At 40.6% G+C, this 26,226-nt stretch overlaps 1 protein-coding gene across 6 annotated transcripts in view; it reads right to left on the bottom strand.

Annotated features, from left to right (window-relative positions):
- LOC118901066 (gamma-secretase activating protein) overlaps positions 1–26,226 on the bottom strand; it is a 92,674-nt gene that overhangs the window by 12,546 nt on the left and 53,902 nt on the right. For 5 of the 6 annotated variants that reach the window (XR_005021285.1, XM_036864089.1, XM_036864086.1 and 2 more), the window contains 6 exons: positions 26,012–26,065; positions 9,494–9,622; positions 8,579–8,637; positions 7,848–7,879; positions 5,472–5,533; positions 1,692–1,787 (listed from right to left, as the gene is read on the bottom strand). Coding sequence is in view for 5 of the 6 variants with exons in the window: in XM_036864089.1 (XP_036719984.1) it covers positions 1,692–1,787; positions 5,472–5,533; positions 7,848–7,879; positions 8,579–8,637; positions 9,494–9,622; positions 26,012–26,065 (432 nt within the window). In the remaining variant the exon portion in view is untranslated. The remainder of the gene's footprint in view (positions 1–1,691; positions 1,788–5,471; positions 5,534–7,847; positions 7,880–8,578; positions 8,638–9,493; positions 9,623–26,011; positions 26,066–26,226) is intronic. The other variant, XM_036864087.1, reaches the window with a different exon arrangement.

The raw sequence follows: 26,226 nt of genomic DNA, 5'->3' as shown, positions 1-26,226 counted from the left end.
AGGAGCTGTTAGCACAAACTAGTGTTATGGGGATTCTTTTATGTGATTAACTATAGGGAAGAATGATGCTTGAAGAAAAACCTTAACACTCTGGAAGATGAAATTTAAAGTCAACAGAAAGAAAGATGGTAGGTGATGTGTTAAATAACTGTGTGTTATGAAAGGACAAAGAAAGTAGGTTAGTATCAACATGGGGAAGATCAGTAACACATTCATAAAGTGAGCCCCTTGGTATCGTTCAACTGCAAAGAATTATTATTTAACAAAGTTTCAGTGTCCTGCGTGTAAACATTAGTATATGCAAATACCAACCTCTCCTAATATACTAAAACTCTGAAAGTCAAACCTCACCATAGAAATTCAAATATATGATTTAAAAACAGATATTAATGACTGCAATAAAGGCAGAAAACTTTTTTTTAAAAAAATATTCCGCAACTTTATTCAGACTAATTAACTATGAACCGTCTCTATGGCCATATGACCAACAAAGGATTTGAGTGAGTTACTTCCATGCATGCACTTTACTATAGAAATAAATCAATGGGTGGCACTTGGGAGCATTTTGGGGAGTTATTTTAATTCAACAAACACTCATTAAGCAAGTGCTATCCAAGAGCTCACGTCCCATTCACAGAGCCATTCTGCCACTGCCCAGTTTTCCAAAATAGAAGATTTCTTTCTGTATTTCTTTTTCATTTGTTTGTTTTTATTTTTTTAATTTGTTTTAATTGAAGTATAGTTGATTTACAATGCTGTGCCAATCTCTGCTGTACAGCAAAGTGACTCAGTTCTACACATATACTCTTTTTTTAATATTCTTTTCCATTATTGAATATAGTTCCCCGTAAGGCAGAAAACTTTAAAAATTAAACATGAAATTAAATCAGGGCCATATCTAATAAATTTAACTAATCTTCCAGAATTCAATGCAAAAATATTTGTTCACATTTACACACTGGTCCTATGCAAACCTGGAGAAATGGAGTGTTGGAATGTTCTTTCTCTTTCCGTATATTTAAATACTTTAAAAATTTTATCCATCTTATTATTTCCAGGTTCTAAGTAGGGTGAGGCCTCAACTCCATATGTGTTTTGAAAGACTCAAGACAGCCTCAAATTTCAATCCAGCTGCATCACTTCTATTTACACATGGACCTGTTATTAATTTGGATCACACAATTTCAATGAGTGGCTACCAGGTAAATGGGATGCCAATCTCATCAGCAGATTCTATAACGTGGTAAGTATTTATACAACTGGGCTGGAATCTCACCTAATTGTGCTATTTGAGCTAAGTAAGAATTGAAGTTCAAGTTCTCTCATGTTTGCAGAAACCTCCATGTACAGAAATCACTACCTATGGTTTAATAAGGAGCTGGAAGATGACAAGATGACATGAACATTTGGCAACCATGCTGAATTCATCATTGTTCCAGGCGTTCATGAGCATATAACCACTACTGCAAGGGAGTGCAATAAGCCACTTCCAGAGCCACATTCTCTTTGTTTTTTGGTTCTTTTCCCCCTTTCTTCAATCTACAGCACCATATATACAGGTTTGAGGATGGGAGAGCTCCAAAAAACCTAATATGAAAAACCTACTGAACCACATACTGGGAACTATACACCCAGAGACCAAGCGGTTGAGGCGGGGGTGGGTTGGGTAGAGAAGATAAAGCAAAACCAACCAGTTTTGAAACGTAGTCCAGAACCATCTGTTCAATTTTCTTCTTTTCTACACCCTGTAGATGTCTCAAAAGATGGTCTTTTAGCTCAGACACCATCTGAAAACAGAATATAGATATCTAGATAAGTCACAACCTACCCACTCACATCTGCAACTGGTTTGAATTCTATTCATTTATTAACACTTCCTATCAATATGAAAGATATTGGACCTGAAGATCCCACTAGCAGAAATGCATAACCCACAATGTTCCTTTGATGGGCATAAACCAGGGGGCACCACCATTTTCCTTGAGAGGAATGACTTATGATTCACCCAAAGTCCAGTGAACAGCTGAGAGCCAGGCTCCCAGCCCTGTTGAGAATTCTCAAAAGAAGCCAGTGGAAGTCACTAGCTTAGCAGTCAAAGGCTTTGGGATCTACCAAAGGATTGAAGTCTACTGCTCCTGGCTCTGGAGAGCTAACAGGAACAACTCTAAACATGGAATGACTATGCTAATGGGGGTGGCGGGAAGGGACAGGTTTTGGGTGTTTGCAAGGACAGAGGCTGGAGTAAAAGGAAATGCACCAGGTACCTCTCTCTGCACAATGGTTAAGACATTCCACGCAGCTCCCTGACATGTAAAGGTATGGATGTATTTAGCCTAGTGCCTCCAAATGGGCTTGTTTCTATAGCCACACTCTTCTAACCATCCCTGGGGCTCCCCAATCAGTGTGGCATTCCCAGCCCTCCCCACTTTTTGCTTTTCTCTCCCTTTCTTCCTTTTTTTCTCGCTTTTGCCTAAATGGCCTGCTCAGCTACAGACCCTCTTGGCTAGAGAAATCTTTGCATCAATAAACACCATGGGAATTGTACAACTGACAACACAAGTATATATATCTTCTATTTTAGCAGATTTACATTTACATCAGACACCCTGGGTAAACCTTAGCCCGTGGCATACTGGGCCAAGACAGAGTGGTATATTATTTCAATTCAGTCTCCGGCATGTGCTAATTGATTAGGCTTTAAAAAAATATTAATTTTCTTCTGTGTAAGTTATAATGCATATTTTTATGCATTTCAATTTTTCTATAATAAGCATAAAGATGAAAATTTAAATTGCTCATAATCCTACCATCTACATTAACATTTTGGTTTTTTAATTTTCCTTTTTTCCAGTGTGCACACTCATTCTAATATTTTACAATCTGCTTTCTCTCACATAATAATTTATGTCATTAAATATTCTTTATCACACTAGTTGTAATGGCTGCACAGTGTCCAATTTTATGAAAATACTATAATTGAATTATTTATTCCCTTCTTATACATATGCGATATTTCCTTTACTATTGTTACAAATACCACCAAAAAATTCTTACACAAAAGTTGCTTGCCATATCCTTATTTTATTATTATTTTGTCAGGCTAAATTCCTAGAAATGGAATTCATTGGGTCCCTACTTAAGGTTATAGAGACACTGCTAAAATGACTTCCACTGTGGTTATATTAATTTCCAATTCCATCTCATGAGGCTGTCAAATTCCCTGTACCCTGAACTTTCCTAGTATGATTTTTAAATTTTTGTCAATTTGATAGACAAAAAAAAAGACAAACAAAGAAAAACATTTATTCTGTTTGTCATTTGATTACAGCAATGTTAAGCATTCTCTTTCTTACCCTGCCCCAACTCAAGATCTCTTGGCCTAAATTAACTTTTGAAAATTCACTGGTCACAGCTTCTGTCCATTTCCCTTCCGGTGTGTCGTTCTCTTACTGATTTATAAATATTACATGCCAAATGTTATTCTTTTATCACATAGGTGGCAAATACTTTTTTCTAAACGTATTGCCTTTCTGTTGTTCTCTTCTAAGTTTTCAGTCAATCTTCTCCTGTAGGTTTATGTTCAATAATACACTTAAAGGCTTTCTCAGTATTTTTTAACTGTTCACTTATTTTATTCAAATTCTTTCACACAGTTTAAATTTTTTATATTAGATTCCTTAACCTGATATTTCTGTTGGTTTATGATATAAAGTGGTGGTATTTGGGGTGGGAAGAATCTAACTTAATTGTCTTTTCCAAATAGTCAGGCATTGATTGATTGATTGAAAATTATTTCTTTCCACATTGATTTTTAAATGCCTCATTTTTATCATACATCAAATATCCAAATTTAAACTAGAGCCTCCTGTCTATCTTTGTATCAGCACCATATTGTTCCAATTATTGTAGATCAACAACACATTTAGATATCTCTTAACGCCAGTCCCATTCCTCTTTATTTTGTCAAGTGAGTCAGTCAACTGTCAGAGAAATTTCACTGGCTTTTTGTTTATAACTTTACTAAAGCTAGATGCTAAGGATTTGGAAATAATATACCGTTTTTCATTATCTTTTTTAACTGGTTAATCCTAATCAAAAAGAAAAATATAGCATCACCAGCTTACTAATTTGCAGCATTATTATTTTTTTATTTTTTAATTTTATTATTTTCCCAGTTGATTATTTTGTTTGTTGCATTAGACAATCATAGCGTCTTCTTTTACTTTTGTTTCTTATTGCAATGGCTAGAATTTCTAAAACAACATAAAATTTTAGTGAAAATAGCAAGGATACTTAACTTCTTTCTGATGTTAATAGGAATGCCTCCAATGTGACATGAAGAAGGATGCTGGCTACTAGTATTAGACCATACTTTGTTTAAAATTCCAGGAGTGGAATTTTACTTTTATCAACTTTTAGCACCTATAGAATTTTTTTTTTCCTCTTTGACTTAGTGGTGTGATGAATTACATTAATATATTTTCTAACATTAAGGCTTCCTAGAAAGAAGCCCATGTGGCTGTGTTGTATTTTCAAATAGAGCACTGGGAAGTATTTTAATTACGCTTGTAGTATCTGTATTCATAAGCATAAGTAGTCACTGTCGGATTCTGGTTTTAAGGTTATGCTGGCTTTTTAAAGTGATTAAGAAGCTTCCCATCTTTTTTTCAAAAATACTTTACATGAGAATGATCTGGTCCTTAAAAGTCTGAAAGCACAAACTCATTAAATAACTTGGGGCCTTTTTTGGAGATAATCTTTGATATTTTTTCCAAATTATTTTATGGTTTTTATGCTTTCAGGCTTTCTATCTCTTCTTGGCTCAAGTTTGGTCATTACTAGTTGCCACGGAAACTTTGTTTAACTAGAATTTTTAAGTGTATGAATATGTATTTACACATATTTTTCTCATATTTTTAAACTAGCTATATTTAAGGTAATAGATTATCCCATTCCTAAGCCTGCACAGTATTAAAAATATTTTATTAGACTTTTCAAATGTTTAATAGTTTTTTTTTAAGATTTTGGATTTATTTGCCAATTCTGCTCTTCAATTAATTTATTTTGATTTATACCTCTTTGGTCTTCCTAGTGGTAGGACCTCTTGAGAAAGAATACTTTATTCAGTTGTATTTTAAACCCAAATACAAATGCTACAGAGACGCTGCTGTTCCCTATTTTAAAAACTCTCAGTGCTATGCATTTCCTTATGGTGTTCTATAATTATACATTTATTGGGGTGACTGATTAATTTGTGTCTCTCTCACAAGACTACAAATACCAAGAGGGCAGAAATTATATATGTGTTCCTCACCACTGAACACACAGGGCCTACAGTGAGTGACTGGCAACAACCCTGTGTTGAAAGAGTGAATGAAAAACAAGAACAGAACGAGAAGTACAATCTAGCCCTTTCCGCTTTCCTTGGAGCCCACTGTTCACCAGCACTGAACATCCCACAGACCACTTACCAGCCCCATAAGCAGCCGCTGGTGGTTGTCTTCCTCCTGGAAGAGGGGTGTTAATCTTGGCTCTGAAATTAAACAGAGCAACAGTCAAGCAGGGTGGTTTTCGGGAATGGGCTAGAAGGAGGAGGCCTCAGCCTGAGTTTCCCTTCTCTGAGTCACTGGGAAAACATAACACTTCCCTGATGGGATGAAAATTTTTCATTCAGTGTGACCTAGTCCTACACGCTGCAGCTTACCACTTAGTGATATGCAGAGAGAGAGAGCTGTGAACCAGAGAGGCAGAGACTGGGAAAGAAAGAAAGAAAACAAGGAACACGTTCCCAACACCAATATACTCTGACTTTGATTTCTCTTCAGTGTGAAAACTCACCACTAAGATCCTCTGCTTCATAGGAGATTGAACGGCTTGGGCCCTCTCTAAACCCTAAGGGAGGGGCAAACCCAGGGATGGGGACTTAGTGGAAGGGTCGCATGACTCCCTTCTTTCTGACTCCCAACTTGTAGTTTATAGAGTTACTGAGGTGAGGAGACCAGTCAGTTACTGCGGTAAATAAGAATAACTGGCACAAGTTACGGGACTGAAAAGGTGGCTAACTGAGGTGGAAAAGTGGCATGTAAGGTTAAACCAAATGGCACTTTCTCCACCTTGATCTGCACCGCGCCAGCAAGACTGCAGGGACAGGAGAACGCTGTCTCTAGGAAGATCCGCCCTAACGCCCGCTAACGGCACCTTCATGCCCCATCTTCCTCTCCCAGAACCTGAGGCACAGAGCCCGTCAACAGGCGGAACTGCCCTGGTCAGGGGGCTGAGGACTCCTCGTGGGAGGGCACGGATGCCTCTTGACCCCTTGAGATAAATCCTAACTGGATCCTACACAGCCTTCATGGTGAACAATTCAAAACTAGAGCCCAGTAGTTTTCATGGCTGTTTCGAACTTCACAAGGAATGTTCCATCTCTGACAGTGACATTTTTCCTAGGAAACTAGCACAACCAAAGCACAGGAGAGGAAGGGGCAAGTTCCCTGAAGGTCACCAAGTGAGAACGACTAGTAACGGGATGCAAGCAGGCCTGAAGTACAAGAACAGGAGTTCTACCCAGTCGTGGGAGCAGAGGACACACAGAAACCTCAGCCAGACCGGCAACGCTTCCCACGGTGCAAATCCCCTAGCAACGCAAGGAGGGGAGCCTGCGTGCACATTCACACCCCTGGCGGACTGCCTCTGCCTGGTGCTGGTGGCAGAGCCCTGGCTTCAGGCCCAGATGGCCTGGTTCCCGGGGCCACTCAGTGACTTCACAGCTCATGCGGGCTGCGCGCACAGCTGCAGGATGTGCGGCAACGCATCATATAAAATAATGTCCGTTAGGGTCACCCAACATATACCTAAACATCCAAGCCCATAAAACAGAAGTGGGACATAAAAACAACAGCTCCTTTTTTAACGGAGGCTGACCTTTATGAAGTGTGGAAGAGTTCCACAGACAAAATCACAAAAAAGCCTGTATTGAATATGCTCAGCATCCTCTCCCCCCAGTTTCCCCTGGCTAAGTTCCCCTTCTTTGTCAAGACTTAACTCGGACATCACCCCCCATGGGAAGCCTTTACAACCTTTGTCCCCACTCCTGACCTAGCCCCTCACCCCCTGCACCCTGCAGCTGCATAATGCCTGTCCCCTGGTTTAGAGACTACGTGTTAGCATTTCTTCCTCACACACTAAAGATAAAGCAGCCATCTCAGGTATCCCACGCACCAAGCGAGGGACTGGGCACTGTAAACACGACTCCGTTGACTCTCATTTTCTTCTCACGCTTGCCCTGAGGAGGACAACACACAAAATGGGTAAATGGCTTGCCTAAGAGCACACGGTGGCCAAGCTGGAGTTTAAGCCCAGTTCTGTCCGCCTCTAAGCCCATGCTCTCCCCCCATAACCACACTGCTTGTCTAGAGGCCCCTCGTCTTTGTGCCCCTATGACCTAGCCCAGTGAGTGCCCAAGTGCTAACCAAAATGAAAGGAGCATACAAGTCAAAGATCCTTGTATGATCAGACAGCTGGAGAGAAAGCAGCTCTCAGCCAAGGGAACTACACCCTGGGAGTACAGCCAGAGGGCATGTTAATTCGATCAGTTCTATGGGGAAACAGAAGGAAAACCAACAGTCAGGGATTCCTCGGCAAGAGCGGCTGTCCCCGAAGGACCTGGTGCCAAGAGAGACATGGAAGGAGCTGGGTGGCCACTCTGATGGGAAAATAGTAAAGGGTGCTGCCTTCGCAGCACTAGTAGAAGTGATTTTTCCCTGCCAACCCACAGTGGGTGGAAGAATGGTATTACAAACAAAACACTGACTGAAATCCAGAATGCTTTATTACAGGTCTTTTCTTACCCAAATTCCTTGCTTCTAGGTTAGAAATCACCCTACAAAGAAATTAGTCAATGTTATTCACACAGGAAGCATTATTTAAAAAAAAAAACAACGAAAGCCACAACACCATACAAAGATATCCTCCTTTAAAAACTCATAAAACCACTGCAGAAACTGTTCTCAGGCTGCTGAAAACCTCAAAAACTTTAATCAACTTGGCAAAAGCCACATCAGGCAATTATAAAATCTCAAAACTCTTTAGTACAAACAATGACAATAATTTAGAACAATTACAGCTCTCAGTCGTTGGAAATAAGGGGAACAGAAAATAGAACAGGGGTTGGAATGGGGCCTATGCTTATAGCACTCCGAGATGACTCATCTACCCAGAAAATATGCTTTCAAAATAAGAGCAAGCTCACCAGCCCACTTACACTTGTTTAAAATCAACCTAATGTTTGTACCCCTCTGAAGTGCTCAACTAATAAGTGTTTTCTTTACCACTTATTCCTTCTAAGTCATCCATCCCCAGGATGCAAATCTAAAAGGTTTAACATATAAATAAATTTTTCCCACTAGAAACTCTAGCTCCAAACTCCAGAATAGGGCTCAGGTGGCAGCATTCATAAGCTGACAGCATCATCTTGCTGAGGATACACAACAAAAGTAAGCTACTTCCCTGAAAGGTAGCCAAGAAAGTAATTGCAAAATATAACCATCTTACAGCTACAATAATCCCTCATTTTACTTACTTTATTGCATTATCAAGAATATTTCTCACATACACCGTGGACCTTCTTTTTCCTTTTTTCTAGGAGTGAGAACACGTCAAAGGTGTGGAAGGTGAAGGTTTTGTGGGTGACATTTTTCACATTGAGGTCATAATACAATATAGTTCAGAGTTCAGAAAAAAGACAGGTACTTTCCAGGTAATCAGAACACCTAGATTCTTTAACAATTGCTTTAAAAAAGTTTTATTCTGAAAATATTACATATTTTATATAGTTGCAAGTCAACTACATATTATATACAACAACACTACAACTATATCCAACAATGCTACAGACAGCTCATGTACTCTTTACCCAGTCTCCCTCAGTGTTTACATCTTCTATAAATAACTATAGTACAATACGCAAATCAGCAAACTGGCACTGGTACAGTGAGCGTATAGTGCTGTCATTTTATCACATGTGTAGATTCACATACCACAATGTACCACCATAATCAAGATACAGAACTGCTCCGTCACCCCGAAGATCTCCCTTGTGCTATCCCTTGATAGGGGTCACGTTCACTCTTTTCCTTTCAACCATCCCTGACCCCTAGCAACCACTACTTTGGGAACACCTAGGTTTTTTTAAAATCAATTTTTAACTACACAAGTAGCACAAAAACACATCTGAGACCCGGATGTTAATCCCACTTCTACTATGAACATGCCGTGTGTGTCCCTTAACCTCTTTGCACTTGAATTTCCTCTTCAAGAGAAGAGAGGTCAGAGAAGCACCTTGGTCTCCCTCCTGGGGATCAGCAGCATCAATGAACAGTGCCTCGCAAGTGGGGAGAGTGCTGGAACACAGGCCAGCCGAATGACCTAAGGGCATCACCTAACCTAATCGGCTGGGCTTCTGCTTCTTGCTCCGCTCTCAGGAACCCACACATACCTCTTCCGAGATCAGGCTGTGCCACTCTCTCCTGACCACGCTGTTGTTATAGTGTAAGTGTGGCTTGGAGTACTTAACATATTCCAGGTTGGAGTTCAGTTTTTCCCAGTAGCCCTTAAAGCTATGCACCTGTAGGAGACAAAATCATTGGTGAGCTTGAGAAGCAGGTCCTGTGGCCCAAACTACTCGGCAAGGGCCACGCAGGCCTTGCTGCAAAGCTGGGCTCGCTTCACTTCCTTAGCTCACATGAGGCAGCGTTTCTGAGTGGACATTTCCCACAAAGGATGGCTTTCTTGCCCCGATAGGAATTCTAAAATAGACTCGAAGAGGCTTGCCTTCCTCCCTTCCTTTTCGAGTCCCTTTTACACACAGAGAGAGCTGCTCACCTCCCTAAGCCGGTAGGACTCCCCTGGGTGAGGGCTAAGTGGGGAAGCCTACATTGAACACATCAAATCATTTCCTCCCCAGAGACCCATTTTTCTGACTCAGATTGTGTCAGCAATGCCATGTTTGGTGAGAGAATGTGCACAAGATTTGGAACACGTGGAAGAATAGGTTTACTTTCCCACTAAGTTCATTTACTTCCAAAGGATCTTTTTCAAAACTCAGGAATCAGAAAGGTGAAATGAACTCCTTTCACAGTCAGTTGTCGAATACTCCAAGACAGAATTAGTTGGCGACCCTCCCATCTAGGTTTTTGATGTACTGATATCATTGTACTACCCTGAAGCAAAAAATACCCATTACGTTCATTTTTAAATAAAATGCAAGAGTAATACATTTTTTAATGTTGAAGGATATCCTGACAAAAAATTGTTTTTGCAAATTAATGAAGATAGATTTATGATACACACTTTCTTGCCAAAATATATGCAGTTAAAAAGATGTGACTGGGGTCGAGGGTGCAATGTGTGGCCATAAAACAAAGTGAGCTAATGTCTACTGTGCAATCAGACTTGGCTGTATTACAAGGCAAAAAAGAGAACTTAAAAAAGATGCCTTGGGCTTCCCTGGTGGCGCAGTGGTTGAGAATCTGCCTGCTAATGCAGGGGACACGGGTTCGAGCCCTGGTCTGGGAAGATCCCACATGCCAGGGAGCGACTGGGCCCGTGAGCCGCAACTGCTGAGCCTGCGCATCTGGAGCTTGTGCTCCGCAGCAGGAGAGGCCGCGATAGTGAGAGGCCCGCGCACCGCGATGAGGAGTGGCCCCCGCTTGCCGCAACTAGAGAAAGCCCTTGCACAGAAACGAAGACCCAACACAGCCAAAAATAAATAAATAAATAAATAAATAATAAAAATAAAGGAATTCCTTTAAAAAAAAAAAAAAAAAAAGATGCCTCAATCAAGAAAAATGCCCTTTTGTTAAGTAATAGCACATCACCCAAATTCTTATTGAAAGGATAGTCACAATGGGCTCAAAATGGATGTTGAAGTATCAGTAAAGTGAGTTACATAATAAAACTAACTTGCTGTTTCAGAAATTAGTTGGCTGGGGAGGGAGTCCGGGAAAAAGTCTGGAACTGCCTAAGAGGCAAAAGACCATTGTTTTGCGGTGCGTGAGGAGAGGGGATTCAGAGCACCGCCTAACTGAGCTCCAGAGTTGGGCGCGAGCCATGGCTATCAGCGCGGACCCCAGAGATGGGCATGAGACGCTAAGGCTGCTGCTGCAGCCACCAAGAAGTCTGTGTGCAAGCACACGTCACTATCCACACCTCCCCTCCCAGGAGCCTGTGCAGCCCGCCACTGCCAGGGTCCCGTGATCCAGGGACAGCTTCCCCGGGAGAACGCACGGTGCGCCTCAGGCTGGTGCAACGTCACGCTGGCCTCTGCCGCTGCAGGCTCACCCTGCATCCTGCCTCTCCCTCCCCCCCGGCCTGAGTGAGCCAGAGACCCCGAAGCAGCTGCTCCTTTAACCCCGTCCTGTCTAAGCGAAGAACAGACGCCCTCAGGCAACCTACACACAGAGGCGGGTCCAAATCCAAAGCTGAACTCCGGGAGCTGTGCGAACAAAGAAGAGAAAGGGAAATGTCTCCCAGCAGCCTCAGGAGCAGTGGATTAAATCTCCACAATCAACTTGATGTACTCTGCATCTGTGGAGTACCTGAATAGACAACGAATCACCCCAAAATTGAGGCAGTGGACCTAGGGAGCAACTGTAGACTTGGGGTTTGTTTTCTACATCTAATTTGTTTCTAGTTTTATGTTTACCTTAAACCAGTTTAGTATTTAGAGTTTATTATCATTGGTAGATTTGTTTATTGATTTGATTGCTCTCTTCCTTCTTTTTTTTTTTATATATAGATATATATATGTTTTTCCTTTTTCTCTTTTTGTGAGTGTGTATGTGTATGCTTCTTTGTGTGATTTTGTCTGTATAGCTTTGCTTTTACCATTTGTCCTAGGGTTCTGTCTGTCTGTTTTTTTTTTTTTTCTTCTTCTTTAGTATAATTTTTAGCATCTGTTATCATTAGTGGAGTTGTTTTTTGGTTTGGTTGCTCTCTTCTTTCTTTCTTTTTCTTTTTTTTAATTACTTTTTAACTTTTTTATTTTTAATATTTTTAAAAATTTTTTATTTTAATAACTTTATTTTATTATTATTTTTCTTCTTTTTTTCTCCCTTTTCTTCTGAGACATGTGGCTGACAGGGTCTTGGTGCTCCAGCCAGGTGTCAAGCCTGTGCCTCTGAGGTGGGAGAGCCAAGTTCAGGACATTGGCCCACCAAAGACCTCCTGACTCCACGTAACATCAAACAGCAAAAGCTCTCCCAGAGATCTCCATCTCAACGCTAAGACCCAGCTCCACTCAACGACCAGCAAGCTACAGTGCTGGACACCCTATGCCAAACAACTAGAAAGACAGGAACACAACCCCACCCATTAGCAGAGAGGCTGCCTGAAATCATAAGGTCACAGACACCCCAAAACATACCACCGGACATGGTCCTGCCCACCAGAAAGACAAGATCCAGCCTCATCCACCAGAACACAGGCACCAGTCCCCTCCACCAGGAAGCCTACACAACCCACTGAACCAACCTTACCCACTGAGGGCAGACACCAAAAACAATGGGAACAATGAACCTGCAGCCTGCGAAAAGGAGACCCCAAACACAGTAAGTTAAGCAAAATGAGAAGACAGAGAAACACACAACAGATGAAGGAGCAAGGCAAAAACCCATGAGACCAAACAAATGAAGAGGAAATAGGCAGTGTACCTGAAAAAGAATTCAGAATAATGATAGTAAAGATGATCCTAAATCTTGGAAATAGAATGGAGAAAATACAAGAAACGTTTAACAAAGACCTGGAAGAACTAAACAGCAAACAAGCAATGATGAACAACACAATAAATGAAATTAAAAATTCTCTAGAAGGAATCAATAGCAGAATAACTGAGGCAGAAGAACGGATAAGTGCCCAGGAAGAAAAAATAGTGGAAATAACTACCGTGGAGCAGAATAAAGAAAAAAGAATGAAAAGAATTGAGGACAGTCTCAGAGACCTCTGGGACAACATTAAATGCACCAACATTCGAATTATAGGAGTCCCAGAAGAAGAGAAAAAGAAAGGGACTGAGAAAATATTTGAAGAGATTACAGTTGAAAACTTCCCTAATATGGGAAAGGTAATAGTTAATTAAGTCCAGGAAGCACAGAGAGTCCCACACAGGATAAATCCAAGGAGAAACACACCAAGACACATATTAATCAAACTATCAAAAATTAAATACAAAGAAAAAATATTAAAAGCAACAAGGGAAAAACAACAAGTAACATACAAGGGAATCCACATAAGGTTAACAGCTGATCTTTCAGCAGAAACTCTGCAAGCCAGAAGGGAGTGGCAGGAAATATTGAAAGTGATGAAAGGGAAAAACCTACAACCAAGATTACTCTACCTAGCAAGGATCTCATTCAGATTCGACAGAGAAATTAAAACCTTTACAGACAGGCAAAAGCTAAGAGAATTCAGCACAACCAAACCAGCGTTACAACAATGCTAAAGGAACTTCTCTAGGCAGGAAACACAAGAGAAGGAAAAGACCTACAATAACAAACCCAAAACAATTAAGAAAATGGTAATAGGAACATACATATCGATAACTACCTTAAATGTAAATGGATTAAATGCTCCAACCAAAAGACATAGACTGGCTGAATGGATACAAAAAAAAGATCCATATATATGCTGTTTACAAAAGACCCACATCAGACCTAGGGACACATACAGACTGAAAGTGAGGGGATGGAAAAAGATATTCCATGCAAATGGAAGTCAAAAGAAAGCTGGAGTAACAATTCTCATATCAGACAAAATAGACTTTAAAATAAAGACTATTACAAGAGACAAAGAAGGACATTACATAATGATCAAGGGATCGATCCAAGAGGAAGGTATAACAATTGTAAATATTTATGCACCCAACATAGGAGCACCTCAATACATAAGGCAAATGCTAACAGCCATAAAAGGGGAAATCGACAGTAACACAATCATAGTAGGGGACTTTAACAACCTACTCTCACCAATGGACAGATCGTCCAAAATGAAAATAAATAAGGAAACACAAGCTTTAAATGATACATTAAACAAGATGGACTTAACTGATATTTATAGGATATTCCATCCAAAAACAACAGAATACACTTTCTTCTCAAGTGCTCATGGAACATTCTCCAGGATAGATCATATCTTGGGTAACAAATGAAGCCTTGGTAAATTTAAGAAAACTGAAATTGTATCAAGTACCTTTTCCGACCACAACGCTATGAGACTAGATATCAATTATGGAAAAAAAATGTAAAAAACACAAACAAATGGAGGCTAAACAATACACTACTAAATAACCAAAGATCACTAAAGAAATCAAAGAAGAAATCAAAAAATACCTAGAAACCAATGACAATGAAAACACGACGACCCAAAACCTATGGGATGTAGCCAAAGCAGTTTTAAGAGGGAAGTTTATAGCAATACAATCCTACCTCAAGAAACAAGAAACATTTCAAATAAACAAGCTAACCTTACACCTAAAGCAATTAGAGAAAGAAGAACAAAAAACCCCCAAAGTTAGCAGAAGGAAAGAAATCATAAAGATCAGATCAGAAATAAATGAAAAACAAATCAAGGAAACAATAGCAAAGATCAATAAAACTAAAAGCTGATTCTTTGAGAAGATAAACAAAATTGATAAACCATTAGCCAGACTCGTCAAGAAAAAAAGGGAGAAGACTCAAATCAACAGAAATAGAAATGAAAAGGGAGAAGTAACAACTGACACTGCAGAAATACAAAGGATCATGAGAGATTACTACAAGCAACTATAGGCTAATAAAATGGACAACTTGGAAGAAATGGACAAATTCTTAGAAAAGCACAGCCTTCCGCGACTGAACCAGGAAGAAATAGAAAATATAAACAGACCAATCACAAGCACTGAAATTGAGACTGTGATTAAAAATCTTCCAACAGGGCTTCCCTGGTGGCGCAGTGGTTGAGAATCTGCCTGCTAATGCAGGGGACACGGGTTCGAGCCCTGGTCTGGGAAGATCCCACATGCCGCGGAGCAACTAGGCCCATGAGCCACAACTACTGAGCCTGCGCGTCTGGAGCCTGTGCTCTGCAACAAGAGAGGCCACGATAGTGAGAGGCCCGCGCACCGCGATGAAGAGTGGCCTCCGCTTGCCGCAGCTAGAGGAAGCCCTCACACAGAAACGAAGACCCAACACAGTCAAATAAATAAATAAATAAATAATTAAAAAAAAAAAAATCTTCCAACAAACAAAAGCCCAGGACCAGAGGGCTTCACTGGTGAATTCTATCAAATATTTTGAGAAGAGCTATCACTTATCCTTCTCAAACTTTTCCAAAATATAGCAGAGGGAGGAACACTCCCAAACTCATTCTACGAGGCCACCATCACCCTGATACCAAAACCAGACAAAGATGTCACAAAGAAAGAAAACTACAGGCCAATATCACTGATGAACACAGATGCAAAAATACTCAACAAAATACTAGCAAACAGAATCCAACAGCACATTAAAAGGATCATACGCCATAATCAAGTGGGTCTTATCCCAGGAATGCAAGCGTTCTTCAGTATACACAAATCAATCAGTGTGATACACCATATTAACAAATTGAAGGAGATAAACCATATGATCGTCTCAATAGATGCAGAAAAAGCTTTTGACAAAATTCAACACCAATTTATGATAAAAAGAAAGTAGGTATAGTGGAAACTTACCTCAACATAATAAAGGCCGTATATGACAAACCCAAAGCCAACATCATTCTCAATGGTGAAAAACTGAAACCATTTCCTCTAAGATCAGGAACAAGACAAGGTTGTCCACTCTCATCACTATTATTCAACACAGTTTTGGAAGTCTTAGCCACAGCAATCAGAGAAGAAAAAGAAATAAAAGGAATCCAAACTGGAAAAGAAGAAGTAAAGCTGTCACTGTTTGCAGATGACATGATACTATATATACATAGAGAATCCTAAACATGCTACCAGAAAACTACTAGAGCTAATCTATGAATGTGGTAAAGTAGCAGGTTACAAAATTAATGCACAGAAATCTCTTGCATTCCTATACACTAATGATGAAAAATCTGAAAGAGAAATTAAGGAAACACTCCCATTTACCACTGCAACAAAAAGAATAAAATACCTAGGAATAAACCTACCTAAGGAGACAAAAGACCTGAATGCAGAAAACTATAAGACACTGATGAAAGAAATTAAGGCTGATAACAAACAGATGGAGAGATATACCATGTTCTTGAATTGGAAGAATCAACATTGTGAAAATGACTATACTACCCAAAGCAATCTACAGATTCAGTGCAATCCCTATCAAACTACCAATGGCATTTTTCACAGAACTAGAACAAAAAATTTCACAATTTCTATGGAAACACAAAAGACCCCGAATAGCCAAAGCAATCTTGAGAAAGAAAAACGGAGCTGGAGGAATCAGAGTACCTGACTTCAGACTATACTACAAAGCTACAGTAATCAAGACAGTATGGTACTGGCACAAAAACAGAAATATAGATCCATGGAACAGGATAGAAAGCCCAGAGATAAACCCACGCACATATGGTCACCTTATCTTAGATAAAGGAGGCAAGAATATACAATGGAGAAAAGACAGCCTCTACAGTAAGTGGTGCTGGGAAAAATGGACAGCTACATGTAAAAGAATGAAATTAGAACACTCCCTAACACCATACACAAAAATAAACTTAAACTGGATTAAAGACCTAAATGTAAGGCCAGACACTATCAAACTCTTAGAGGAAAACATAGGTGGAACACTCTATGACATAAATCACAGCAAGATCCTTTTTGACCCACCTCCTGGAGAAATGGAAATAAAAACAAAAATAAACAAATGGGACCTAATGAAACTTAAAAGCTTTTGTACAGCAAAGGAAACCATAAACAAGACGAAAAGACAACCCTCAGAATGGGAGAAAATATTTGCAAATGAAGCAACTGACAAAGGATTAATCTCCAAAATTACAAGCAGCTCATGCAGCTGAATATCAATAAAACAAACAACCCAATCCAAAAATGGGCAGAAGACCTAAATAGACACTTCTCCAAAGAAGATATACAGGGGCTTCCCTAGTGGCGCAGTGGTTGAGAATCTGCCTGCCAGTGCAGGGGACACAGGTTCGAGCCCTGGTCTGGGAAGATCCCACATGCCGCGGAGCAGCTAGGCCCGTGAGCCACAATTACTGAGCCTGCGTGTCTGGAGCCTGTGCTCCCAAACAAGAGAGGCCACAATAATGAGAGGCCCACACACCGCGATGAAGAGTGGCCCCCACTTGCCGCAACTAGAGAAAGCCCTCGCACAGAAACAAAGACCCAACACAGCCATAAATAAAAAAAAAAAAAAAAAAAGATATACAGATTGCCAACAAACAGATGAAAGAATGCTCAACATCATTAATCATTAGAGAAATGCAAATCAAAACTACAATGAGGTATCACCTGACACCAGTCAGAATGGCCATCATCAAAATATCTACAAACAATAAATGCTGGAGAGGGTGCGGAGAAAAGGGAACCCTCTTGCACTGTTGGTGGGAATGTAAATTGATACAGCCACTATGGAGAACAGTATGGAGGTTCCTTAAAAAACTAAAAATAGAACTACCATACGACCCAGCAATCCCACTCCTGGGCATATAACCTGAGAAAACCATAATTCAAAAAGAGTCATGTACCGAAATGTTCATTGCAGCTCTATTTACAATAGCCAGGACGCGGAAGCAACCTAAGTGTCCATCGACAGATGAATGGATAAAGATGTGGCACATATATACAATGGAATATTACTCAGCCATAAAAAGAAATGAAACTGAGTTATTTGTAGTGAGGTGGATGGACCTAGAGTCTGTCATACAGAGTGAAGTAAGTCAGAAAGAGAAAAACAAATACCGTATGCTAACATATATATATGGAATCTAAAAAAAAAAAAAAAAAAAAAAGAGTCCTGAAGAACCTAGGGGCAGGACAGGAATGAAGACGCAGATGATGTAGAGAATGGACTTGAGGACACGGGGAGGGGGAAGGATAAGCTGGGACAAAGTGAGAGAGTGGCATGGACATATATACACTACCAAATGTAGAATAGATAGCTAGTGGGAAGCAGCCGCATAGCACAGGGAGATCAGCTTGGTACTTTGTGACCACCTAGAGGGGTGGGATAGGGAGGGTGGGAGGGAGATGCAAGAGAGAGGAGATATGGTGATATATGTATATGTATAGCTGATTCACTTTGTTATAAAGCAGAAACTAACACACCATTGTAAAGCAATTATACTCCAATAAAGATGTTAGAAAAAAAAAAAAGAAATTAGTTGGCTGAAAGGCCCGTTCAGCCAACATCCATTCTCACAGAGACAGGAAAAGCTATTTCCAAGAAATTGTCATTTTTAGAGGAAATCAGAACCGTGGTGTCAGGTCCCACTCTCTACTTGACCTATCTCATTCATCTTTTCTTTCCCTTTCCATATATTTATAATGAATATACCTTTATCCACCCTTTGGTCTTCCTTATATTGAAAAAACAATAATGAAAGCAAATCCTGCCGACATTTGGCAGAATTCAGTCCCTGACAGGAAATCACTACAGCTTTCTTGCTCTTCTACATCTGAGTTCACGCAACTAGTGCCAAAAGCCAGCAAACTAATTGGTGTTGTGGTGACATCTAGTGGTCATTTCCACTATTAGCTCTGCCTGCTTGGCCACTGGAGTCCCAGTGCGTCGTCCACCCAATCTTGTCCAGCACAGAGCAAGGGGAGGAACGCTGGTGTCCTTCTACCTGTGCAAGGCCCTCTTCCCCTCAGGCCAAAGTCATCCTCCTGTCAGAAGACCCCACTCTCATACTCACACTGTGGCTCCCAAGAAAAGTTCTCTCCCAAACTATCTTCCTCTCACACCCCCATTAAGAAATCCCTTTCTTCAGACCCTTGTCTAAGTTGAGAATAAGCAGACAAAACACGTCCAAGGACATGCTTCAGAGGGGCTTCTGAGCCCATTGATTATATGTAAAATGGAGTACGTGTTTGTATGAGCACTTTTCTGGGGAGAAGGTCTCCAGTTTATATCAGACTTTCAAAGGAAGCCATGGCCTAAAATAGTTCAAAACTACTGAGTTAGAAGGAAAAATGATCTAAGTTTTAAAACAAAAACAACTTACATTTAAATAAGGAACACTATTAGCCGAAAGCCCCAGAAATATTGTAATATAAATGTGTAGGTCTTTCAAGGAGGTCACCGGGCTGGATGTTATAATACAGATATTGAGAGAGTACAGAGAAAACAGTGTCATATGTCATTACTTGGTATCTAGTACATAAGTGATGCAATTTTTTAAGTTATGAAAATTCACAGAGATCATTATAAATTGGGAGGTCTGTTTGGAAGTCTGGGAAATAGCTAAGACCCAGAGGATGAAAACGGATATGTAAATGAAGGGTGAAGAAAGGATATTCTAGGTGGGGCTCTGAGGAATTGAGCAAAGACTGAGAGAGAAGAATGTGGATTCTGGGTTTAGATCAGAGACAGAGCTTTAGAGAAAGCAGAGAAAACAGCCCACAGCCCTTCACTCTCTGTGGTGAAGGTTTCTGCCTCTAGGGTGTATTTACCAACCTCAGCAACCACCTGGGTCCCATCCCCTAGAATCCTAACTGGTGTGGGGTGTGACCTGAGCCTCATGAGTGTTCGACGGTCCCCAGGCAAGCCGACCATTCAGCCTGGGCTGAGAACACGCTTGAGCATATACAGGTCATCCCAGTCTCCCTCCCACCCTCAAAGGTTCTCATCTACATCTCTGGTTTAAAGGCTGATGAAGAACCAGTTGTCTGAAGACTTGCAATTGTGTTGTGACAGAATAGGAGACAAGGTTAGACAGGAGGTTAGGACCAATCTTCAAAGGATCTCAAATGCCAAAGTAACACCAGCATGCTCATTAACCCAGAGAGTAAAAGAGGCTCCAAGGTAAAAGGTTAGCTGTTACAGCATGGTACGGGGGTGGGGCGGGGGGGCATGAGAGCTACACAATCACACCCTAGCAGCCAACCTGGGAGCACAGAAAGCCACTGCTTTCCGTCAACCGGCACTTACAGAACTAGTTGAATACTAAGCACCATATTCATCAGGGACAACAGCAAAGTGAAAGCCACAACAGTCTGAAGCACATCGCCAGCTTCTTGAAAAGAGCTTATAAAGCTTTCAAATACACAGAAATGCTTTCTAAGAAAAATACCCGTGAATTTAGCTACTTCTGGGAGACTCTGGTGTTAGAAGCCATCAGATCCTCAAGGAATGACCCAGAAGCACTTCCCTGCACAGGGGGAGTTTTAAATTTTGATTTTAAAGGAAGGAAAATTATTCCAAGTCTCTTCTTGAGAAATAATCTTATTTTGTCTCTTAGGATGACATGAAATAATTACCAAATGTAGCCCATCACAACTATTAATTGAACAAAAAGACCAAAGGGTTACATTAAGGGACTGTTTCCCATTTATGTGGGAAATAATTTTGATTTTTTTTCTTTAAAAAGGAAGATAAAAAGCCCTGTGGTACTTACTGGCTCAGCTGCAAATTACTGCCAGGAAAAAAACATCTGCCTTTCATTTCTTAAAGGCCCTCTGGCTTTGATCCTACATCTGCTGATGAACCAGCATCTTCTTTTACAGAAGAGGAAGCCAACTCAGAGAGAACCTTTACCCTTCATATCAGGGCTCAACTAGCAGAGGTAAAGCATCAATCCAACTTGGCTCTTCAGTGGATACCATCTCAGTGTCAGCTTTTACTTGCAGCCCAGAGAAACACAGTGACCTACTACCTTCAGCACAGACAGAATAAAATAGAAATGTCTTTGTGTCCATAAAGATAGTAAGGTACCATACTAAGCCAAGATGCTCTAAGCAGGCCATCCATACAGAGGACCAGCCACCAGAACTCCTGAGGCTTCCTGCCAAGGGGACTGCATGTTGTAAGTCCAAGTTCTCCTATTTATAAGTGGACTTTCTCCTTCTTCCCAACATTTAGTAAAAATATCTCTCTTCTTCGCACAGCTGGGTAGTACTCTTAGCCATTTTTAATGGGATGTAATTTTTCATGTAACTCCCTAAATATGGCTCTAAACTATTCCATCTCGCAATCAGCATATATCCTGAGAAAGCCAATGCTAAGATAGTTCCCTCCTCTCAACCTTAAGAATTGAACATTATGTCTTCAACTAAACTATGAATAAAAGCAGCACAGCCTAGTGGCTTTGCCTTCTTGAGAGACAAAAACAAGAATTCTTGATCCTGGGTCTGTTCCTCAATTTCATCATCTGAGAAGTAAACTGAAGGTACCCCCATCTCTACAGATATGACAGGAATGAATTTACCAGCCTGGTGCTCTGTCTCTAATAAGTTGTGTTTCTTTGTAACATCATAAAATTATGTTTATACAATATTAATTGAACGTGCCATAACTCTCTGTCCCCAAAAATATGTTGTATAGGAATAACCCTTGTTTTTTCTCTACAACAGTCTATTCACAGAATATTTCACTTCTGGGCACCAAATGTGTGGGGGGTTTTTCTCCACATCCATCAGTTCTCCAATGCCAGCAGGGTGTCCTATGATTACCTGGAGATAGTGTCAGATCCCACAGGTTGAGGGCTCAGTCCCACAAGACTGCACCCCATTTCAGATGCTAATCGCAGGTCCACGTTGTTACCTGTGATTCTGACTGACTGCCTATCAATCCGAGGTTCCCAGCACCCCCTTCATGTGTCCTAGAATTTGTTACAGTGGCTCATGGAACGCAGGAATACAGTTTACTTACTATATACCAGTTGATTATAAAAGTATACAACTCAGTAAGAGCCAGATTGAAGAGATGCATGGGGCAGGCCGTGTGGGAATGGGTTCTGAGCTTCCGTGCCCTCTCCAGGTGCAGAACCCCCAGCCCTGCACCTCCATATATTCATCCAACCCAGAACGTCTTCAGTTAGGGTTCTTTATGGAGGCTCCATTACATAGGCATGATGGATTAAATCACTGGACGTTGGTGACTGAACTCCATCTCCAGCCACTCTAGCCTTGGAAGGTAGTGGTGGTAGAGGGCTCAAAGTGCCAACCTGCTAATCACATGGTTAGTTTTCCTGGCGACCAGCTCCATCCTTAGGTGCTTTCCAAAAGTCACCTCATTAACAAACTCAGGTGTGGCTGAAAGGGGCTTGTTAGGAATAATAAAAGATATTCTTTTCACCTTTGTACTCTGGAGCTACTTCAGGAACTGGAACAAACACTAAACATTATAACAAAAGATGCACTTGTAGCTTTTATCACTTAGGAAATTACAAGGATTTTAGGAGCTCTGTGCCAGGAACCACGGAAGAAGACCAAATATATATTTCTAGTTATATCACAAGATCACGTATGTACAAACTGAACTTTGGAAAGTCAATATTTCCCACATAACCAATTGACATTTCTCATAATGCTACACTGTTGTCAAAGCAACCATTCTCATTTTTAAAAATTGTAAGCTTCTACACTGCGATTGTTGATACTTTGGATCTCTAAGAAACGTTTTCTTTAAGTGATGGTGACTGTCTGTACTGGGAGGGTCAAGGGAAAGAGTGTCTTTTGTGTTTCATTAGATGCTTAATTATAGTCATGCTCTGCCCAATTAAAACAGTATTTTTTAAACACTTTTTAAGTGTTTCAGAGAAGAAACATAATTAAGTGAACCAGTCTCTGAATGGAGAACAGCACAGGTGTCAACCACTCTTTCCCCAATTGCTCAGGGGCATCTAGACCCCTGATGGACACTGTAGCCATGCCCTCACTTGGAGTGGCCATAACTGGGATGGGGCTTGAAGTCTTTCTCCTTCCCAGTCTCTAGGTCAGATAGTTAATAGTCGCTACACAAATGATTAAATTAAAGGCTTCCTTACTTTATAAAATGAAACTAAAGATGTCTGGCTTAACAATACTTTAATAAAAATACTCCATTTCTCCATTATTGATATTCAAGTAAGCTATTGTTTCTACTTTTTTTTTTAATCCTTACATGACTTCCCTTGGAAGAGATAAATTCATTCTTAGGAAGGCCATTCTTGATGACATTCCTTTTTAAGGCGAGGACCTTGTTTTAACATACATTTCATTTCATTTTTTTAAAATTCTTTTGGAAACCATTCTATAAAGGAAGGCTTTTGTCTTTCAGGTGATAAACTGGTATAAACCAATTAAATTCGATGTTCATATGTTAAACATTTGTAAAGTGCTTCACTTCACACTAAACTTATTTGCAGAGAGAGCAGAAGGAAAGTGCTCATCTAGTTTCATTTTGCTCGTCCCTCTCCAGATTCCTTATCAGGGCAGTCATCTTCCAAGCAGGATGGAAGCAAGTGTGGTCAGAGTAGTCTGGGGTCCCTTGGGCCTCGTGGAAAGTCCGGCAGCAAGCATGCCTTCGAAAGGTAACTTGTGTTTCAGGTCAAGGGTGCTCAAAGCCAACTCCTATGGGGAAGCTGCAAGAACAGTCACATAATGGGCTGGGGAGGGAGGAAAAGTAGGTGGGATGTGCCACTGGAACCAGATCCACTGCAATATAATTAGGCTGGGAATTGCGGTAGAACTAGGTCAAAGGCAGCTGCTTATTCTCAGAGGTATTATGCAAGCAGAGATGGGGAAACAAATGAGAGCTATCGGGACCAGGTGTCCTGTGAACTGGAAGGTATGATTAGTGATGGCAGTGGGGGATTGGAGTGGAGCTGGCCACCAAACCCAGTGACATCTTCTCCTGAGCCCAAGGCAAATCCCGGCAGCATTCCTCTGCCTTCCCTGATGGATTGTGTCTGCGTGGAGAGGACAGTAAAGAGATCTACAGCTCAAACTTGTCCTACATAACACTTCTTACTAACACATGAATGTATGTGGAGTCTCGGAAGAGCTTCCAAGCATGTTTGGGAACAGTTAATGGGAAACAACTCTCTTCAGAGCCAAATGCTAAAGATAACTAGGGGAGAATAGAAAACAGTGAGGAGAAGACAAAGTGAATATCAAGAAGGAAGAAAAATGAACTACATAAAAACATAATTTTACACACACACACACAAATAGAAAAAAAAAAAAAGAAAAGAAAATCAGAGAGTGCAAAAATAAGCTATTTTGTTCCCAAGCAAAGGCAAATTGTATTCTTAGAATAAGGCAATTGGTAAAAAGTTTGAGAACTTTCCCATCACTCTTTTATACTTACTTAATTTTTTAAATGAAAATACACAATAATGTAAGGTTATAGTAAAACCGATAAACTCATAAATCCCTTGTAACAGTGTAAATTATCACAACATATTTTGAATATCAATTTGGCAATAAGAATCAAAAGCTATAAAAATTGTCATAGCCTTTCACCCAATAATACTCCTGGGCATTTAACCTTAGGGGAATAAATCACATACACCAAAAAAAACTACATAAAAGTATTCACTGCCACATTATTTTTAATAGCAAAAAAATATTTTTTTTAATGGAGGCTAGAGACAAACTAAATGTCTCAAAACAGAAGAATGATTAAGTAAACTAAGACACAGCAACACAGTGGAAACCTATGGAATCATTAGAAATCATAATTATGAAAATTATGAAGTTTATGTACCAACATGAAAATGTGTATGATATATTATAATTCATAATCTTTATCAAATATCACTAGATGGCCATTACTACTAGATAAAACATGCAAACCTATGACAAAGACCAAGAGGAAATGGGGCAAATAGACAATATGTTAGGAACTGTAGAATTGTGGGTGACATTGCTTTCTTTTTAAAATTTCCTTCGCTGGTTTATTGTGTGTCCATTAAACACGGTATGGATTTGTTGGACTAGTGGTAAAAGCAGAAACAATAAAATGAAAGGATGGAGGCTCTTAATAAGAATCTTTTAAGCTATTAATCAAACCTTTCTTTTCCCTCGTCTTCCTGCTTTTATAGACCTTCACAGTTGTCTCACTCTGCTGCCTAGATACATCTCTTGTCCATCTCCCCTTAAAGGACCAAAACCCAGAACCACTAAACCTGCCCCAGTCAGCCCTCTTTCACCCCCAGGGCATCACCGTGACCTCAAACGCCCAAGGCTTTCCCTCAGCTGCCTGAGCCTGGCCTGCCCTTCGTGGATCCAAAAGAATCAAATGTAAATAGTAAAAGGCAGCAGCATACTAGGCTGCCTGCTGCCAAAAGTTGAGATTTCCCAGCACACACCAAGCTATAATTAACAGGAGGCAATGCCAAAAACAACAAAGGAGCTTCAAGGAAACTATGTTAAAATACTCCTCAGTTTTTAACTACATACACATTCTTCTCTGCTCACCCACCCCACCCTCCCTATTGTACTCAGAAACTCCTCTGAAACCACCAAACTGTAGAGAGACACTAACGCTGCCGCTTAGTGGGCAGGAAGAAGGTGTGTGCGGAGACCACAGGGACAGCCCGAGCAGGTCACTCTTGAGAAACAGAATCACTGTTCTCAGAACGAGAAGGAAATTAGTTAATCCCAGCCCAGGTTACTTAACGGTTTTAAGATTCTGTGTGTGTGTGTTTGTTTGAGGGGGTGACAATGCAAGTGAAGTAAAAAACAGCTCCTAGGTCTAGCTCAAGAAAATTTACAAGAACTCCTCCAGCATGGATTGGTTTGAGGCACAGTGGAAAGTATGACTTCTATACACTTCACACCGAGCCCTGCAGTTCTCTGTCTTCAGAAAACCTCCCTCTCCAAAGAGCATTCCTAAGAATTGCCCTGATATCATCCTTGGTGACTACCATTTAGGAAGGACTGCCTAGACAACTAGCCTTACCCCTTGCACCATCCTCCCCTGACAGTTTACAATTCCTTTCGGAACCACCGTGACACTCGGGGCAGGCGACAGTGAGGCCAGCAAGGAAGCCACGCAGGTCTGGGCTTTTGTCTCTCACTGTAAGCACTTACCTTCATAAGAGGCAATGGAATCTCTTCTGTCACAAGGGTTATTCCAGGAATTTCCTGTGGTGGGGGAAAAACATACACACAACTGCTAAACGTATCAACTACCCCCAGCCCCAGCCTTCAGGAAGTGTCTTCCGTGCAGACAGAAGCTGAGGGCAGCTCCCAGTTTGCTAACCTTTACTTTAAATAAAACTTGGGGTTTATAAATACCAGTGAAC

This window comes from Balaenoptera musculus, chromosome 9 (assembly GCF_009873245.2).
Source record: "Balaenoptera musculus isolate JJ_BM4_2016_0621 chromosome 9, mBalMus1.pri.v3, whole genome shotgun sequence".
NCBI lineage: Eukaryota > Metazoa > Chordata > Mammalia > Artiodactyla > Balaenopteridae > Balaenoptera > Balaenoptera musculus.
Note: the sequence above shows the minus strand (reverse complement) of the source record. Positions and strands in the feature narration are given on the sequence as shown.